This window comes from Toxotes jaculatrix, chromosome 14, assembly GCF_017976425.1.
Source record: "Toxotes jaculatrix isolate fToxJac2 chromosome 14, fToxJac2.pri, whole genome shotgun sequence".
Taxonomy (NCBI): domain Eukaryota; kingdom Metazoa; phylum Chordata; class Actinopteri; family Toxotidae; genus Toxotes; species Toxotes jaculatrix.
Window position 1 is genome coordinate 6,135,578 of NC_054407.1, and position 19,957 is coordinate 6,155,534.

The 19,957-nt window shown below is 41.3% G+C and overlaps 1 protein-coding gene across 1 annotated transcript; it reads left to right on the forward strand.

Moving 5' to 3' along the window:
• Positions 1-334: 334 nt before the first annotated feature.
• On the forward strand, positions 335-13,180 carry lrrc24 (leucine rich repeat containing 24). The gene is made up of 5 exons (XM_041055632.1): positions 335-426; positions 9,464-9,658; positions 10,584-10,862; positions 11,242-11,410; positions 11,934-13,180. The coding sequence occupies exons 2-5, from the start codon at positions 9,497-9,499 to the stop codon at positions 13,178-13,180; spliced, it is 1,857 nt and encodes a 618-aa protein (XP_040911566.1). The 5' UTR covers positions 335-426; positions 9,464-9,496.
• The last annotated feature ends 6,777 nt before the right edge of the window (positions 13,181-19,957 follow it).

The following is a 19,957-nucleotide window of genomic DNA, read 5'->3' on the forward strand; positions in this document are numbered from 1 at the left end:
GAGAGAGAGAGAGAGAGAGGGAGAGAAAGGGGGAGGGAGTCAATTCAAGCAGGGATAATTAGAGGAGTAGGTCACTGGTGGAATATAACGTCAGGGAAAAGGCAAGAAAACAAAAGGAAAAGCGAATCAAAGCCGTAGAACAATTTCAGAAGAGGGAGATAAGAGTCTAAGTCGACCATCAGCAGCGCTGACGTCCAGCTTTGGCAGATGCGAGCAGTTTCCTCCGGCTCCCAGCTTCCAATTACAATGGACGAGCTGAGCCTGTGTGGACTCTACGGAGGGAGGGAATAAATGCTCTGGCTTATCTATCTGCACTGATTTGAAGTGGGATTCATTTTTAAAAAATATATATATTTTTGTCTTTCAAGTCGCTCGAGCAAGTGAGGAGACTGCTGCCAAGATCAAGTCGGTGCACGCAGGGAAACGGTAGGTCGCAGCTGTGTGTTGGGGGGAAAAGGGGGACAGTGCGCGCTTGGGATAGTAACACAGGAGGTTCTCAAAGGTTGTTTGTTAGCGACCCCATTTGACATCTGATACATTTTAATCCTTAAAAAAAAAAGAAAAAGAAAAAGAAAAAATCCTACACAAGATTGTTTCGTGTTGATATATACTGAAGCATAAAACTGCCTGCTGTGTACTTCAGGAGATTATGGAGTGGGAGTGAAACAAAAGATGTTTTGTAACTGGAATAATCTCAGGAATGAAGTTGAAGTGAAATGAAACGCCGTTATTTTTACACTCACGTACACCTGAAGGCACCCAAAGACTGAAAGTCACCGATGTCTCCCAAGTAGCACTGGCACCTCAGTGTTATTGTTCAATGATATTTTGTGTTAAATTTACGAATAACTAAATATAAAACAGTAAATAGGTTACCTATACAGTATTACTCCAATATTTTGTCTACCCTCATTGATGTAAATGGGGTGGATGAAATATAAATGTCTCTCAGTATAACACAATACAATTCAGCACCACAAACTACAAGCCCCAAACTAAGAATCACTTCTGTAGGCCATCCCCAGTAGTAGTACTATTGTTTCATGTTAACAGTTTAAATTTGTAAAGCAGTCTGTTTAAATGTATGTACATTCTATATACATTACACTTAAATATTAAGTAGACTTGTACTTTTTTATCTTTTATTTTTATTTTGTATGTATGGAAATGGGAATGACAAATACTTACAAACACCTCTCAATGCAGTCCAGTCTAACACCACTATGACCTCAATAATAAACATATAACAGAATTCACGCAATTCTGATAACGTCACCCAAAACTGAACATTATGAGCTTTGTACAAATAGATAATATGACAGTACTGATGCATTGGACTGCATTGGGTGTACCTAATAAAGTGGCCACTAAGTGCATACAAAATAGGGATAATACAATTCGCCAGCACAACAATCAACAGCCTCCAAGATGGCCTTAAAGTTGACTCAACACCCCTCTGAAACAGCTTCATCACAAATGTATTCACAGCATGGCTGCCGTTTTACACTGCATTGTTTTAGGTGAGGTGTACCTAATAAAGTGGCAGCTGGGTCCATATCTCCTTTACATAGCATAATATGAACTAACAAACCATTCTTATTGGTTTTTATTAAATGTCTTGTTGTTTTCTTTATTAACACACAATTCAAGAGGTGATTAAGGAAGAAAATATGTAATAACAAAGGAGTCACAGCAGTGATCCAGGACCTCAGACTGTCTATAGTTTGTCTCCATTATGTTGCAGTACTAAGCTCTAAAATAGCTGTCCTGATCTTACAATACATATTGGAAGAAAACTATACCAATTTCTCTGCAGAGCCAGTGAGCCATATTCCAATCACCTAGGAACATGAAAGTGCTACTGTTGAAAAAATGAAGTGTAATCAGATTACTGCTGAGCGCAGCACACACCTTAAAGAGAATCTGGCAGGAATGTTACAATGACACTACAGGAGATGCCAAGAAGAATCTAGTTTGATTAGGTCACCAGCAGCTCACTGTTACATACTGCCTTTCTTTACAGGAAGGCTGCCATGTTTTCTTACTCTGACTTCAGAATGTCACAGTTTCTTTGCTAATGTCTGAGAGTCTTAATGCATGTCCCCCTGGTTAATTGCTATTCTGCACATGGCGCAGTGTGGAGCCAAACAGCGGGCCCCTGGATAGGACCTCGTTTGTTTAACTCCGAGGGTGGGGTATCTTGTGTGGACAGATCCGTATAGACAAGTGGACTTCTTACGCCTGCAGAGATCTTTAATTTTTCATTGGCTAGTGTCTGCCAGACAATGATGACTGAAATCTCCCCTGGCTGCAATTGTATAGCACCCCCAGTTGTGGCCTTACTTGAAAACGACATGGGCAAAGAAATGCATGAGTAAAAAAAACGAAGAGAAGAAACAGATTAGTTTTACAGTTTCATTATTTCCTGTCTGTTTGCCAGACCGCACAGAAAACCACAATATGCCCAGGCTACATGCCAGGGTGTAATTTGACATACATCTGACATCCATCACTTGCTGCAGATGCTGTCACTTCCATGGTATAATTTATAAGGATTCAATGACTCCTACTGCAGACACTACAGCACACCCAACATTACTGAAACGCAATATAGTGGGATGATAAGCAATCGTTATCACAGCATCGTTTTCATTTCATTTGTGGACACACACACACACACACACGCACACTTTTATTGCTACTTGCGTAATACCTGCACTTTCAACTGAACTGCCATAAAAAGGAATAATATTTACAATTCAGATTCACTCATCTGGAACATTGAGGGAAACACAATAATGCAACAGCTTAAAAAAAAAGCAAAATCGAATACAAATCCATTCATGTGAATACTTTTATCAAAACTGAGGAAAATATTAAAACGGAAGAGATTGTTTTGCTTCTCAATGGAGGAGGATGTGACTCCCCTCCATCCATCTTCCAACCTGTCTGATCTCACCCATCCATTACATTGTGAAACATGAAACACGAAAACGCTGCAAAAGAAATATAAAAATCTAACAGCTCCTTCAGCTCTGGCATAATCCACTGACTCATAAATTCTGCAGCCTGTCAGATGAAGCTACTGTGAATGAAATTGCTGTGATCGATTGCATCAACCAACCTTGACAATTAGAATGGACAGTGTGTGTGTGTGTGTGTGTGTGTGTGCAAAAGAGAGGCAGAGAGAGACTGGAGAAAATTGGCATTTGAAAAGAGGTGACACAAGAAATTGTGAGAAAACAAAGTAAGTGTCAGACAGGTGATGTTGACACAGATTTATTTGAAATGTGAGAAGCAGGAAACACTGACAGTTATATTTCAAAAGGTGACACAATTTATGAAACTGCTGCTGGCGTGTTTACTAAATACCTGAGCGACAAAAGACAAAGACGTGCATAACAGTTGACGTCGCATTCACTTTTATTGGTTTTCTAAAATAATAATAATAATAATAATAATAACAATCATCATCACTTTGACATTTTGGGAAATACAATTATTTGATTTCTCTCCTGTGATCCCACATTCATGTCTGTACTATAAATATGAAGCTACAGCCAGAAGCTGGTTAAGTTCAGCACATAATTTAATTCCTGTTTATTACCCGGCAATACAGTCCACCTAAACGTCCTCCAGTGTCTGGAGTCTCCACCAGTTGCCTGGCCTCTCCCTGACAACAAGACTCCAGGAAGTCACTGCTTAATTGATTAACTTAATTAATGAGTCTTAGAGGGGCCGGTAGGCAGACTTCGGTCCCTTTGCAGAGAGCCAGGCTAGCTGATTCCCCGTTTCCAGTCTGTGGGCTAAGCTAAGCTAACTGTGTCCAGGCTTTAGGTTCACATTTAACAGACAGACACAGGGGTGCTATCAAGCTTGTCGACTGCTTGTCAGACTGTTGCTTTCATAGTTGGGGTTACCAAAGATTGTTAATGATGTAGAGAGGATTACTCCTGTCTATTCTGACTACAGCCCAAATGATAAATCAGCCAGGATGACTTATCGAGCAACATTAGCATATTGAAGATAATGTATATCAGTATCAGCATATGCCAAAGCTATGCTTTGAAACACTGTCATTTGTCCAGAGAGTAATCACAAGTTTATTTTTCAGCTATTAAATGTCCTGCTCTGTACATCTGTAGGCTGCAAATTTTGAAGAAAAAAAAAATATTTAGGTTACAGGTTGTGTAAAGAAAAATAATATTGGTTGATTTGTTGGTATTGGCTGATACATGAATCTGCTTATTGTAGATGTATCAGTATCGTGTAAATGTTAGCCAATAAGTAACAAGACATTTCAGCACAGAAGTGTGAAAATTAAGTTTGAAGCAGTGTCTAGTGTATAGTTGTAACCAGTGGCTTATTTAATGGTTAAGAACTTGTTTAATAATCCTTCAGAGACCAAATAATCAGGTTTAAGCCATTCATAAAAACACATTTTCTGTTGCCAGGTTGTGGAAAATCCATTTGGCTTATGTTTATGCTTTCCATTTGGTTATAATGCAGTTATAAATGTTGGATAATCCTTTAACAAATCCTTAGTCAGATCAACCCTTTCACAAAAGATAAGTGGAACCCAAGTGGACAGGAGCTATCTGTTAATAACAAGCTATAAAAACCTTAAAGTCTAAAACAAATTATTAATTGTCAAAAACCCAGTGAAGCTGCATGAGTCTTCAGCTGCTCTGCGTATCTCTGCCTCTCATTGTATCCAGGCATTAACTCAACACACTGGAAGCAGTTACATAAATTGTGTCGCCATTAATAAAGGTTACATTATCAACCTTTATAAATGGTTGATAATGTTTTTCCTCTGCATAATACTTGAAGGTGTTTTGAGTCATACATTTTTTATACAGCTTTTTAGCTATGCAGATAAAGAAGAGGATTCAGAGGAAAGAAAGCACAGAATAGCAAAACGGAAATTGCATCGCAAGGATAAACGACATTTAAAATCTCCTTTTAAGCTTTGAGCAATGACGATATGATGTCACCCTCCCTAGACAGTGAGTGCAGAGTGCATAAAAGTAAATCTTGTGTGGAAAATGGATATTGATTATGCAGTCACAGAGCTGCCATTGTGCTTTTAGATCTCAATTATTAGTCACAACTCCGATTGAAATGCGAGAATTCCAAACAACGTGTTGAAACCGAGGACGCATATGTTAATTTTTATAAATCATCATTGGTTGGTTCGGAGTAACAGTGCTGCTGCTGACTGTGTCTCTGAGTCAGAAGTGCACCGCAGCTACAGCCTGTAAAGCTTCATATCACCCCAGACAAAATCTGAGTTTCTGGGTTGATTTCAGCTTCCATGCAGTTTATATCAATAACCTTAGAGCTTTTCTGTTGGCCAGCTTACATTACCAACAACAGCCTACATAGCAGGCAGACCTGTCACAGCAGTTTATCATGTGAACACTTAAAAAGCAAAGATTTATCGAGTTTGTCTAAGTACGGGGAGATGGAGTGAGGATTTTAGACTAAAGGCTCCGCTGGGAGAAGTGGCAGAGTGCTGCTGCTGCTGCTGCTCAGAGGGTGACTCTGCTTGAGCTAGCCTGACAGTGAGCTGCACACACAAACGCATACACAAACAGACACACACAATGAATCCCAGCATTAAGCAACACACACTCATTTACTTTGTTTCTCTTAGACACAGACATTTGAAAATGCAATCCCCCCACCCCCTGCAAACGTCTGCTTTCATGGTGAAAATCAATGGCTGTGGAGACCAGCTGGACAGAGTAGTAGTGGAAAAATAAAGAAATCAATGCTGGCTTATTAGCTGAACAGAGCTTCCTTTACCACTGACACAAAATATGTGTGTATGTGTGTGTGTGTGTGTGTGTGTGTGTGTGTGTGTGTGTGTGTGTGTGTGTGTGTGTGTGTGTGTGTGTGTGTGTGTGTGCATGGCTGTCTGTTTGTAACTGACTTGGTCTGTGTCTGTGAATGATGATGGCTGCTGCCAATCGTAGGCAGGACGTGCGAGTGCATAAGCGTGTGTGTGTCTTCCTGTGTGTGCGTTTGCCAGTCAGAGTGTTTGTCCCTGAATGTTGGTGGCTAGTGCCTGTGTACAAGTGCTACTTCGTAGGCGTGCTCTGCATGTTTATGAGTGTGTGTATGTGTGAGCATTTGTGCGCACGGTCGAGACTATCGCTCAAAGTCAGTGTGTTACTCTTGGGTTTGCGCCACAGCGTTCTCCCGGTGCCTTGGCCTCAGTCTATTTGTGGACAAAAGGATGCTCTGAGACAAATGATTTAGCACCTGTCAGTCAGAGCAGAAGGACGAGAGATGAGAAAAGAAAGAGGTCAGAGACAGGGAGAGGGAAAATTATGGAGGCTTTCAAGGAAACAGTGAAGGGAGCAAAGAGAGTAAAAACAGAAAAGGGTAAAGGAGAGGAAAAAGTTCAAGTTGGAGAAAGAGAGAGAGTTGGACTAAAAGAGAATTTATGATTTAGCTCTGGGTCATCACATAGCTCAAGTTCCTGTGAGCAATTTTCCCCGGGAAATGACAGCTTCTATTTCTGTGGAGTTGTTTGCCTAACGCCAGCTAACAGGAACTGTGCCTGGCCTTCAGGCCCCGCAAGCAGACCTTCCCTCCTCACAAGAGTTACCATAACAACAGATGAGGCCGACCTGCACCGGTGGCAGCACAGGGATGTGAACTTTGCTTCTGCCTGCAGCACTCTCGCTGTCTGCTGCACCTCCGACACATCAACACCTACCCTCCTTGGAAAAATAAGAGAAAATCACAACAGCACTATGCGGTGAATTTTCTGTGCTGTGGATGTTTGGGCAGGCAGGCTGTGATTGTTCAGCAGTGGATGATTTGTTCTGGGCGTGAAAACAAAGCACTATGTCAAGAATAAAGAGACAATTGTAATTTCTGAAATGCCCAAATAAACAAACTCCAAGCCACTCTGGTGTTGAGGGCAAAATAATGTTTGCTGAGATGTGTGTAGATGCATGTTTGGAGGCTGATGCAGCTACTGAATGCTGAACAGGCTTTGTGTGATGTGCAATTTATTTGATTTCCTTTGGCATTTGTTGACTGACATCTGCCCTGGCAGGTCTCTGCAGCCGCTCTCCTTTAACACTCACATCTATGTAAACAGCATTAGGCTCTAATCATCCTATTTACACATTTTCACACAGTCAATAGAGATATATTGCTGACCTCGTTTTTTTTTTTTTTTTTTAATGCCAAACAAAGCAGCCCCCTCTATGAAAGCATCAACAGTGCCAAGAGCAGCTTGGCTAACAGGCATCTGATTGTGCAGATTACGCTTGTTCCACAGAGGATTACTGAGACTGAAATGAACAAATTGACCTCTTACCACTGAAATCCCACATCAGTATGACAAAAGATGAGAGTCAAGTACAGTGCGAGGGCAGACTGGTTCTGAAACAGTAGAGCATACAGTGTACTGTGAGACAAGTTGCAGTCAGCAGCATTATTTAAAGAAACCTCTGCCCGCATGTTTTATTTTTGTCTTTGTCCTCTTTCTGTTCGCAGACCCCGAGAACTCCATAGGTTATCCTCATCTCTACGTCTCATCACACTTGTCCTGACACTGAATGCAATGCACGATTGCTGCTCAGGCTTTTTTTTTTTTTTTTTTAAGACAGAGAAATGCATAAGCTATTTTCTCTACCTGGCAGGGAATCATTTGCATTGATGTTGGGCTCATATTCTAACAACAGCAACAACAAAAAAAATCAGACTGTGCATCCTGTTCTGTGTGTATTCTTAGCTGAGGGCACATAAGTGTCTTCCTCTCTGGTTCCCTTCTGACACTTCTCAAGTAAGCCAAAGCTATTTAAAAGTTATCTCACTGTGAAAGTAACCAAAGCTCAATGACAGGCCAAGGCCTTATTCAAAATTCAATTTTTGTGCTTTCTCTTTCCGACAATAGAAATACATCATTTCTCTCCACGCTTGTTTGGAGAGCTCTACAGAGGAAATGGCATGCTTTTGTTAATAAGTGTCTCTCTGTTTTTGCTGAAAGAAGACGACTGAACAGCTTATGTAGGTCACATTGTATTAATCTAGCTGGAAATCCTTGTAAATGTACTCTAAATCAAACATGCAAAATTAAAATCCAGTTCATTGCTCATTTGCTTAATAATGCAGTGTGGCTTCGACTTCTCAGCCACAGAAATAGGGATCCTACTGCTTTTTCACTTAGGCATTAAATTACTGGCCTGGTTATAACGGACTACAAATGAGACACACTTGATATCAATCTGACAGAACAGTTCAAACACACTGCAAACTGAATATTTATCAGTCACAGTTTATTTCAGGCACAGGACCCTTTCATCACTGAGCTGTAATGAGATCTGTGTGCATTCTAATAATTAATAAGCTTGATGATCTCCAAATCATTCAGAGCGAGATGTAAACGCTATCAATTATCTGTCTGGGTGATTCTGCAATCTTAAGCAAACTAGAAATTTCACAAGTAAGACAAGCTTAATGGGATACGGAGACATGGCCAGAGCGTGCATGAATGTTTTATAACAATGTGAGACTTTAGACTGGATCAATGAGATGCCTGCTTCTCTTCTGGATGCAAATTCTCCAAAACGAAGCAGGCGGCTCAGCAGAGCACAATAAATCTACCTGCTGTCACTGGAGCAGAATGACAGGCTCAGTGTGACATTTCAGCGTGTATTATACCTCCAGCCCCGTGGTATCTTCATGTGATCTGCCGCCGATGAACCAACACCGTAGAGCTGCATGGTATCGGACAGCGAGTCTGAGGCTGTTTCGTTGTGAACAGTCGAGCGGAACAATAAATCCCGTCCAGGCTGTGTAGAAAAAAAAAAAAAAAAGTGCATGGATGAGTTGCTCAGTGATGGGTTTATATCAAAGGAAGATATTGCTGTAAGGTGTAGCAAGCAGCCAATGCTGATGTTTTTGATCAGAGGATTAGAGCTGGTTACCACTTGAGATTTGCTTTGAGGAGGTAAATGTGGTTTCTAAGATTACAGGGGTCAAATCAGAGTCTCTATCTCTCTTTACAGCACATCCACACGTGTGTGTGTGTGTGCCTTTTGTAAGACAAAGAGAGAGACAGAAATAGAGGGAGAGTGTGAGTGTGTTTGTGCATGCATTAAAAAGACAAGAGAGAGGTCCTTGAGGCAACCTGCACATCTTTTATCACATCTTTAATTAATTGAAGCCCATAATAGATGCTGCTGCAATTCCACTGAATAGACACAGCTGAATGGAAAACAGGCGGCGATGAGGAGATACTCTTGTTTCCTTGCTTTTTTTTATTATTATTATTTTATCAATCCTCCCTTGTCATTTCACAGTCATCTATGTACACATTTCTGCAGCTACTGTCAATCTTTTAGAATGAAATACATTATCACGAGGGAAAAAGGTTGGTTGTTGTAACTGTGATTGATGCTTACTTTTTGTCTCCTCCCCTACCCTCTCTCCTTAGGTATTGTCTGTGAAGGTCCACTGCAAAACCACCATGGTCCTCTTGTGGTTCTCCAGACTCATCCTGATCATACTGGCCCTCATCCCTCATCCGTCTCTGGGATGCCCCTCCGGCTGTCGTTGCTACAGCCTCACAGTGGAGTGCGGATCTCTTGGGATCAAAGAAATCCCACAGGACGTCCCTTCTGTCACCGAGGTCAGTTGGCCGATCGACAGTGAGTTAGGGCACACAGGCTGCTGGTGCATTGCAGCTGACCGGCCTGTCCTCCATCATCAGTGGTTTTGTATCAGTTGACTTCCTCTCTGATCCATTCTTATTACCCTGAAATGATTGTGGTTAATCAATTCGCTGTGACCCTCTTTGATGTAAGCCTAAGGGAGGGGCTGTGCTGCTGGCTGTGTAATTATTCATTCTTGCTCAGAAAGGGACTCTCGCACGCCCTCTGATCATCTGTTGAGAAGATGTTTAACATCACACCGTCTTTTCCTCTTGGGTTCAGGCCCCCCACCATTACTGCAGCTTATGAATATTAATGGAAGCATGTCCCGCATAAATTGTTCCATTAACCTCATTCAGCAGGTCTATCTCGTCGATCATACTTTATCTCATGGCCAGTGTTTGCGTCTTTGAAAACATCACCAATTAATGCATATTACCAATCAAGCAGACAGCTGTGCATTGTGGATCAAACACAGAAAGCACTTCTCATGTAGCTGTGATCACTCAGACATTTTTTGAGTGAAGATGTTTGCTGACAAGGGCTGTGATTTCTGCAGCATTTGGCAAGAGAACTGAAAAACGCTGCACAACCCACATTGCCAGTGTCACTATTATCATGAGCCCAAACAAACTCATTCCACTTTGTTTGTACTGCCTACATTTACATATATCCAAAGCTCTGCATAGCCCTGTGAGTGCATTTAGGTTTAAAAGTGGCTTTGTTGCTAATGTAATGTCTCCTCATGGTTAATACATTTTTCTACCCACAGAGCACAGCACCATAACAGGCCACATTCACTTTCTGGTATAAAACAAACACCACTTTAAACATTACATCCCTGCCTCTGTTTCCCTAATGCAATCAATCTCTGCTAATTTAATTCCCCCATCTCCCATAAAGACAATCTTCCTCCAGGACAACGCTATAGTGCAGATCCGTCTTCAGGACCTGACTCGTCTGGGCAGCCTCCATTACCTGTACCTCCAGAACAACAGCATCTCAGCCCTGGAGCCTGGGGCATTTCTCAGTCAGGGGCAGCTGCTGGAGCTTGCCCTCAATGGCAACCTCATCCACCTGGTTACCCCTGACATGTTTCGGGGTCTGGAGCACCTCCGGATCCTCTACCTCGCCAGCAACCAGATCACTCGAGTCCAGGACCACACCTTCAGGGGACTGCAGGTTGGTGCATGTGAGCTGAGATAAAATAAAGGATGACTGGATGGCAATGGTCAATGCACATTTTGAGGCTAAGCGTTCTAAAAACTTTAACCCTAATCCTTTTGGTAAAGTGAAAAAAGCTTAGCTTTTTCCAGCAAAGCCAAAGTAATTTCAGTATGGGAAGCCTTTTTATAGATTATATAAAATGACGTCTGCGACTGTAAATCCAATTCATGACAGCATGTCTGACTAATCCCTACCATACAGTAATACAATATAGACTTAGTCTGATGGAATTGAGTCATCCTCACCTCACATTTGACATATCTATTGCTCCTCCTTAAATTTGCTTCTTTAACATTTTCCTTCCTTTGCTTGTATGTCTTTTCGCTGTCTCCAGCGTCTGCAGGAACTCCACTTGCAGGAAAACAGCATAGAGCTGCTAGCAGAGCAAGCCCTGTCTGGCTTGTCATCCCTGGCCCTGCTGGACCTCAGCAGAAATCACCTCCGCACCCTGGGAGCCTCGTCCCTCAAACCTCTTGTCAGCCTGCAGGTGCTGCGAGTCACGGGTAAGCAGAGAGAGGACAGATTTCCTAGAACACATTATATCTTACAGTAATATGACATAATCCTCCAAGATTGAATTTAAGTCTTCCACACCACAATTCAGAAGAACTGACACTGCCTGAGAATACACTGTCAGAGCACTGAAATTCACACACCCTCACTGAAATTTTAAACTGGCCAGAACCAACAGACTGATGTCAATGAAAATTATGTGCCCATGCACATAATTTTGATTGACATCAGTCTGTTGGTGTCAATGAAAATTATGTGCCCATGCACATAATTTACATAACAAAGGGTTTTACCCGACCATAGACCTTTAATGAGAAAATCTCTAAAAGACATAATTTTAAAGAATAAACCGAAACAGCCTGTGAAAGAGGAACCTCCCCTCCAGGACAATTAGTCGTGCACTGGGTGTCAAGAGAGCTCATACTAAGTTTAAATTGCCAAAATGGAACATAAGATAAAACACACTTGGTTTAACCCATGCTAACCTTATTTGACTCCGTTCTTCTCCTCCAGAGAACCCGTGGCGCTGTGATTGCGCGCTAGGCTGGCTGAGAACCTGGATCAGCAAAGACGGTCAGCGTCTGTTGAGCTCGGCTGAACAGCGTCAGCTGATGTGCTCAGAACCGCCTCGCCTCTCCCACCTCAGCCTGGTGGAGGTGGCCCCAAACAGCCTGGTCTGCATTCCCCCTGTGGTTCAGCTAGAGCCCAGTCACCTCACTGTGCGACTCGGGGAGAGCCTCAGAGTCTCCTGCCAGGCCTCGGGATACCCCCAGCCTCAGGTGACCTGGAAGAAAGCCTCCCACGGCAAGGCCCAGCTATCACCTCGAGGCCTGGTTCAAGAGCTAGGACCCAACGGTGAGCTTTTCAGGTCTGGGACTGGAGGAGTGGTAACAGCCCTGCCCAGCAGTGGAGGGATCAAGGTGGGGGGTGTTGGTGGGATCCACGGGCTTGTGCGTGGAACTGAGGAGGGTGGCGAGAGGGACAGCTTTGACCCGGACATGGGCAGCGGCATGTTGTTTCTCAGCAATGTGACAGTAGCGCATGCTGGACGGTACGAGTGCGAGGCCTGGAACCCTGGTGGTGTAGCCAGAGTTACCTTTCACCTGGCTGTCAACATGTCCTCTTCTTCATATTCCTCCCAGTTCTGGCCTCGTTTGAACACACACTCCTTCGTTTCGTCTTCATCTAATTCCTTCTATCAGCCAGAGGTTCTGGATGTGAGCCAGGAGCCACTGTATGAGCAGGACAGCATGGATTTCAGCGCTCTGGGCCCTGCGACACAAACTGCCATTGCGGTCGGCATCTCCTTGCTGGCACTCACTGCCGTTCTCCTCCTGATTATGATCTACACTCGTCACCAGCAGTACCGGAAAGAGGAAGGAGGCTCCTACTGTACCAGCAAGGAAGAGAGCATCCTTTATGTGAACGACTACTCTGATGGACCCACCACTTTTGCTCAGCTCGAGGAATACCGCGATGACCATGGCCACGAGATGTACGTCCTCAACCGATCCAAGCCTGTCCTGGGGTCCACTTCATCCAGGTGTCCCATGATAAGTGGCTTTGTCCAGCAGAAGGGAATGAAGGAGGCTCTCCTGGACCATGAAATGGTGCAGACACTGACCAGGTCAGGGGGAATCGGGCTTCGCAGAAACCCAGCAGACGGAGGAGAGGGACCCCTAACAACAGACCCAGAGGAGCTCTTCCTCAGTCAGAGTCTCCTCTTCGGATCACAGGTTGCCTATGAGATCCATTGCTAAGGGGTTTTAAGTGTGTTGTGACAAAAAACAATATGTTGATGGACATAACTAAAGACATTAAAGGAAATCACCTTGGTGCACTGATTTGAAGCATCAGATTTTTATGTGGTCTTCAAAATAGTGGAGAAGGTCAGTTAGTGGTTGCTGGGGGAAACCTGGATCACAACCAACCTCTCAGAGGTCCTCATCTGATTGATTGTATGACATTAAGATGTGTCAGAGGGATGAACAGTGATAATTGAAGGGAAAATAACAACTGAACCATACCTTTCTGTCTCCAAATCAACCCTTTAAAGATAAGTATAAGTGGCTAACCTCATCAGAAACGGCTAGTCTGACAGTTAATCTAAATCCTCACAAAAAAGGCTAAAACTGTGCAGCACATAGTGGCTACTAATAAAATGAATTAAAACAATGACTCATATTTTGTACTTTAATTTTCTTTCTCTTTAGGTTTTGTGTGTTTTGTCTGTGTTTTGTGCAAATATAATGAAGCTAATTTTCACTGTGTAGTACAGTTGTTGTTTTGTGGACCCTGTTACAGATTAGAATTAGACCTAAACCAGTCATCATGCTGAAGCTGCATTATCATTATCCATATGTGTGAGTGGGCGTGGGTGGGTGGATTTGTTTAAAGAGGATCATTCTGAATGCTGCAGCAAGTCTTTTATAAAACATTTTTACCATAGCATTGTATTCCTTGATGCTAACATGCCATGTTTTTTTTCTACCTGTTCGCTGAAATACTAGAACAAAGAAAAAACATTTCCATTGTCTGAACTTGACCCTTTGGTGGAATTAATTCCATTAACATCAGTTTGTAACAACCATTCTAATGTGAATATTGCACAATTTGTCTTTGGTTTCTACATAATAAAATGTATTTTAAAAGACTCAGTGTCTCATTTCTTACAAGGTTAAGGGGTTGCTCTAACAGAGCCATTCCATTGTGCTAAATCTGTAGTCAGTCTGCTGTAAAAGCTTATTGTTTTCATCTGTCTCCTCTTCCTTCCCTTCAACTCATGAGATGTAGCAGTTGAAAGATGTATTTTTATAGAGAGACTGTGGCTCTCAGTCACTGTTTAGAGGTCAGTCTGAATTACAAGATACAAGTTAGGAGCTTCAGTTAATGTTCACATCTAACATCAGAATGGGGGAAAAATGTGATCTCAGTGACTTTGACTGTGGCATGATTGTCGGTTTTAGGGATATCTCTGAAACTGCAGATCAGTCTCTCGAGTTTGTGTGGTGTGAAAAAGCATCCAGAGAGCAGCAGTTATGCAGACAGAACACCTTGTTAATGAGAGAGGCCATTGGAGCTGACAGAAAGGCTACGCTAACTCAGATAACCACTCTCTACCCAGTGTTACCCAGTCCTACCCAGTATTAGTATGGTTTTCCTGAAAAGGACTGAAGAATTAGAGGAGAAAATTCAGACAGTCAGCCTACCTTAGAAAACTGAAAGGGAAGAAAAACAGCTTGTCTGACTGTTCAAAGATACACATACCAAGACTGCACTAAGGTGCATTTTTAAACTTTTTATCACTGTTTTTTAAACTTGTGAATCAGCCTATTTCCAGGAATGCTGAACTATTCCTTTGCATGTCAACACGATAATAGTAGCAAATCAGAATAAACTATAAGCCAAAACAATGAAACATTGTTGTCCACATTGCACTTCCATATTAAGACACATATCCACACAAAATTCAAAACAACAACACTGACAGTATGAATACACCAAGTAATAAGAATTGAGAAAGGCAGTTGCCTGTGAAATAAATGACTTCTTATATAGTGTGTTCTTTGTAGCCAGAGGCATCCTGTAGAGCCAACCAGGGTTTAGCTTGATAGAGTGATCAGAGAGATGTTTTTGACTGACATTTCTATGAAAACTCTGCAGCGAATTTCAGATGACATTGTACGTACGGATTCAACAACAGCAGCCTCACTGCAGACAGCTGAGCTAATATCAGGGACAAAAGCAGAACATTTTCCAAACAGTGGAAAAAAAAAGAAAGAAAAAACAGACCTGACCGAAGCCCATCACAACACCTCCTTATCACAGCCAAAGATGTACTATGCAGCCTATCTCACCCAATGAAATGTTAAATACTCTTATTCCAGTTGTCCTATGAAGCAAATGGATTTCCTTTGTGCCTACTGTGATACAATTCTCAGGCTGTGTCATTACATGTCTAACACAACCCTGCTTACAATGGTTGTCATGGGCACATTGGATTTGGTACAGCAGACTAATGTTGCTGTCACTGGCTGAGTCTGACTTTCTCTCCCAGCAGGTAGGCAAAGAGACAGAAACACGTACAAGACAGCACAATAATCCTGCAGTAAATCCAAATATGCTAACGCTCAAAATGCTCAGTTTTTTCGAGACTGTAATTTTTGGACATGCTTCTGTTATTTTGCCCAACTTCTTTATCACTGAATACACGCTGAGCGTACAAAACTGCTGTTTTAACTGCTGCTTACTTTTTATGCAGTGTGCACCTCCTCTAATCACTACAAATTATTTTCAAAGATCCCCACCAGTGTAGCTGCAGGCGTGAGCTGTTGATTAGAGACCTCCATAATTGATTTAACAGCCAGAAAATTATGCAAAAATAATAATAATGATAGCAGTTATGGGAAAATCAAGGTTTTAATGTGCTGTTTCTGCTAAGAGCACCCCACTAAGAAGCACACTGCGTTTTACCTGTTCTAGCACGCACCAGGACTTCGTAATGCCACACAGGTCATTGCACATGGGCTATATAAGTTAGTCAGCCATTTTGGATGCAGAAAGATGTATTTGGCTACAAATTTAACATTTAAGATTTGGGAAAGCACATTTTGGAGCCTGTATTCCACATCTGAATATTTTATATGCTCGTAGGTGAGATTCCAGTTTTGCTTTGGGGTATTAAAACCTTTCAAGGACAGTCAAGGGCAGTTGTCAACATTAAAGTTTGAATTCTTTTTATTAATAAAAAAGAAGAAGTAAGGAAATCTAACACAAAGTCAGCAGCACTGTACAATCTTTATCTTACCAATAAGATTTCAGTTTCCTTTTTTATACCCAAAGGTTGCCCGTGATCCCATCAATCAACATGTGAAGATGCAGCAGAGAAGAGTGAGAGTTCTTGTTGCTCATACTGATGATGTTCTTTATTTACCCATCTCCCTTCCTTTGAGTATCTCCTCTCATCTCTCGTCAAACTTGGTTCAACGCAAGGGACTGAATTTTTATATGAGGTCAAATATGAAATATCTAGAACTGAATTATTGATGCATTTCTACTTCACATTGGCTTTTCACCAAAGACAAGTGTGTACAAAATTCTTTCTAATGTTCTGTGTCACTAACTTGGTGCGCAGATGGGTCGTTGCATTGTTTTGGAGCTCTGAAACTATGCTGAATGGTTTTGGAAATTATATTATGAACCCTGAGGTCAGTAAACTCTATTCATATTAAACAGTTGTAGGTGAGATACAACTGTTAAATATAAAATATATATCACAGCAGATTTAACGGATGGAATGCCTGTGTGCACCTGCTGACAAAAGTGTTGCTAAAGTAGAATCAGAGTAGAAACAGCAATCAACCTCTCTGTGTGTTGATTCAAGTCCTACGGTAATAATATGTTTTTCAAGGTGATGTGTGATTATAATTCCCAAAAGAAAGTATAGTTTTTCTTGAATGTATAATTTTATTCTTGGCCATTTTTATTCAGGGCATGAATGAACAGCATGTGATTTCTCACTGTGCATTACATGATTGAAGGACGAAAAATCAGTTCAGGTCAAAACTATGTTTCTTTAAGTCAATGTCTGTCAAACAACCGATACCAAAATCTAAGGAACGCCTCTCTCTGTTTTTCCTGTGGAGAGAACAAAAAACAAATACAAACATCACAGTAATTGGTCACCTGTGGAAATGAGGGTTTTTGCAATGCAGTGTACATGCAATCATAATAGTACCACTTGTTTGTTAATAGCCTATCTCAGCTGACTATGGGCGAGTGGCGGGGTACACCCTGGACTGGTTGCCAGTCAATCGCAGGGCTGACACACAAAAACAGACAACCACACACGCACACAATCACACCTACGGGCAATTTAGAGTAGCCAATTAACCTAACCCTTGCATGTTTTTTTGGGATTGTGGGAGGAAGCCTGAGAGAACCCACGCAGGCACAGGGAGAACATGCAAACTCCACACAGAAAAGCCCAGACCGGGGTTCGAACCTGGAACCCTCTTGCTGTGAGATGACAGTGCTAACCACTGCACTGCACCACCCTAGTTCAGCAGCTGTTATTCCATAAATAATAAATAAACTTCAAATAGTTAGCCAAAAGTAATCGATAAGTAGTTGAAATTGTTAGCTAGGAGTAACGAAAAATGGTTGTAGTTAAAAGAAATAGATAAACAGTTTAAATAGATAGCTAAATTAATGGATACACAGTTGGCTAAAGAGATATGTAGCTAAATACAGTGTACAACAAATTTATTAGACCACCACCCAATGTAAGATTTAAGCCGCAGCTGCCCTAAATTAAATGCCAAAATCATTTTTTATGTTTCTGTAATGGTTAATACACCAGTATGCAGAAGCTCTTTAACTAAAATGATATTTTTAATGCTAAAATATAATTATTAATAATTGTTTTCTCATCTTTATGACAGGTGGTCTTATACATTTGTTAAGCACTGTACATCTATGGGATAAATAGTTGAAATTATTGAAATAATATTATTTATTTAATTATTTACATATTGTTTATCTATTAAATAATTTTACCATTGACATGTCGAGTGGTAATTGTACACATGCAAAACTGACAAAACAAAGCTGAACACTAGATCAATGTTAAATAGAATCAAGCCACAATCAGTTTAAATTAACACATATCGAAGGTGACAGGGGTTGATGATGATGGGAGATGGGTAAATAAAGTTCATCTGACAGGGCTGTGGGGGTACGTCAGGCAGAAGCAGTTTGGAAGTTTTTTTTATAGTTTATGTAAAGTATTTCATGTGGTAGTAAAGTGTCAAACTGGCCGCAGTTCAAATTTCCTACCCCACTACATTATTTTCAGTGGACTGTAAATTAAGTGCATGTGAAACCTGTACTTGTTGTCATGACAGGGATGTAAATGATACTGCAGCACCATTATGTGTCCTTCATCCCTCACCGTCACGGTGGCTGCTTCCCTCTTTCCCATCATCCGTCAGCAGGTGAATGTCATATAGTGCAATGTGAACGGCTGTGAAGGATTGTAAACCTTGGCAGCACTTCTGATAACTGCTAAGTACCAAGCCACTGAACATTGAACAGCAATTCTACTTTCCTCTGCTCCACACAGTGTAATATTGACCACTGATGCAAATGGGCCATATCATAATCCATATGCTAAGAGGAGTTAACAGGAATGTCAATTGCTATGTCACTGGAAGGTGGGTACATTTAATCACGTACCATGCATATTGCTGTTGGTATGATATCTCAAAAATGTTTCTTTCTAGGAAGAATAACAGCCTTTTTGATGGATCATAAACATTTTTAAGTTTATCTAATTCTAATGGAATCCGAAAAGGTTTTGTAAGACAAAGAGGAGATCTGTCTCATTTTGCAGAGTACCATGTAATCCCTCAATAGAGGCATTAGTATTAAAACAACCAACAGAGGTATTGACAACACAGCAGCAACAGCCCTTGCATATAAATGGAAAAAGTCATAGTGCCTCTATATCTTTAACCCCTTTACACCCAGTCAACTTGTAGGGTTGATTCACCTAAAGTAAAACAAAAGGGCAAATTTTGATCTTTAGACCCTTGCAATGAATTTGCAGCTGAATGTTTTGAGGATTTAAAATACTGTTGGCGTGCCAGACCACTTTGTGAAGGTGATCAGGCATAGTGACAAACTCATAGAGAATTAACACCTAACTAACTACTTACCTCAGCTCCATGAATAGTTTTTGTCAACGGTAGTTTCATCTTTCACCTTATTGTTTTGGTTTTACAGCCCATAGCTTCACTTTTTCAGTCCCCCATCACACCGTAGGCTACCTGCAAGGCACCAAATGACAGACAGGCAAAGTTAGCAACTAGCTGGTGAGTGGAACAGTAAGAAGTCCAAGACCCAGATGTTTCTCTTAGAAGCTGGTTGGAGACCAACAAAAAACAATTAATGCAATTTTTATATTTCAGTTACATACCCTGCTATGCACAGTACCTAGACATTAGCAATGTTAGTCAATTGTTCCACCACTTTGGTCCAGACTGAAATATCTCAACAACTACTGGATAGATCATCAGAAAATTTTGTACAGACATTCATGGACCCTTGAGGGTGACTACTAATGACTTTCGTGATCCCTGGAATTTCTGTCTAATGCCACCAGCAGGTCAAAATATTCAATTATCCAATATGTTTTGTACAGACATTCATGGTTCACAGAAGATGAACCCTACATTTAGCTTAAAGCACCGCTGTGCTTAAGTACAGCCTTGCAGACGTATTATAAAGGTAGTCCTAGCTAAAGCTTTTAAACATTATAAGCACAAAGCAAAGCAACTCACTGTTCTATAATGATACAAAAGTGTGCTTCACTGTGGCTCTTCAATGAGAAAATGAAACAGGAACATTACAGAAAGTGCACTGCCCCAGAAAACATTAGATCCCCGCTGAGCTGGGGTTGTACTTATGATAAGTCAGCACTGAAAATGACTGTTTTTTTTTTTTTTTATTGTAACATAAAACCCATGGGGATCATC

Excerpts from the sequence above, each read along its gene's own strand:
- lrrc24 (XM_041055632.1), top strand. The coding sequence starts at position 9,497 with ATGGTCCTCTTGTGGTTCTCCAGACTCATCCTGATCATACTGGCCCTC. Across the intron at positions 9,659-10,583 it reads ACGTCCCTTCTGTCACCGAG|ACAATCTTCCTCCAGGACAA; the intron begins GTCAGTTGGCCG and ends TCTCCCATAAAG. Across the intron at positions 10,863-11,241 it reads ACACCTTCAGGGGACTGCAG|CGTCTGCAGGAACTCCACTT; the intron begins GTTGGTGCATGT and ends CGCTGTCTCCAG.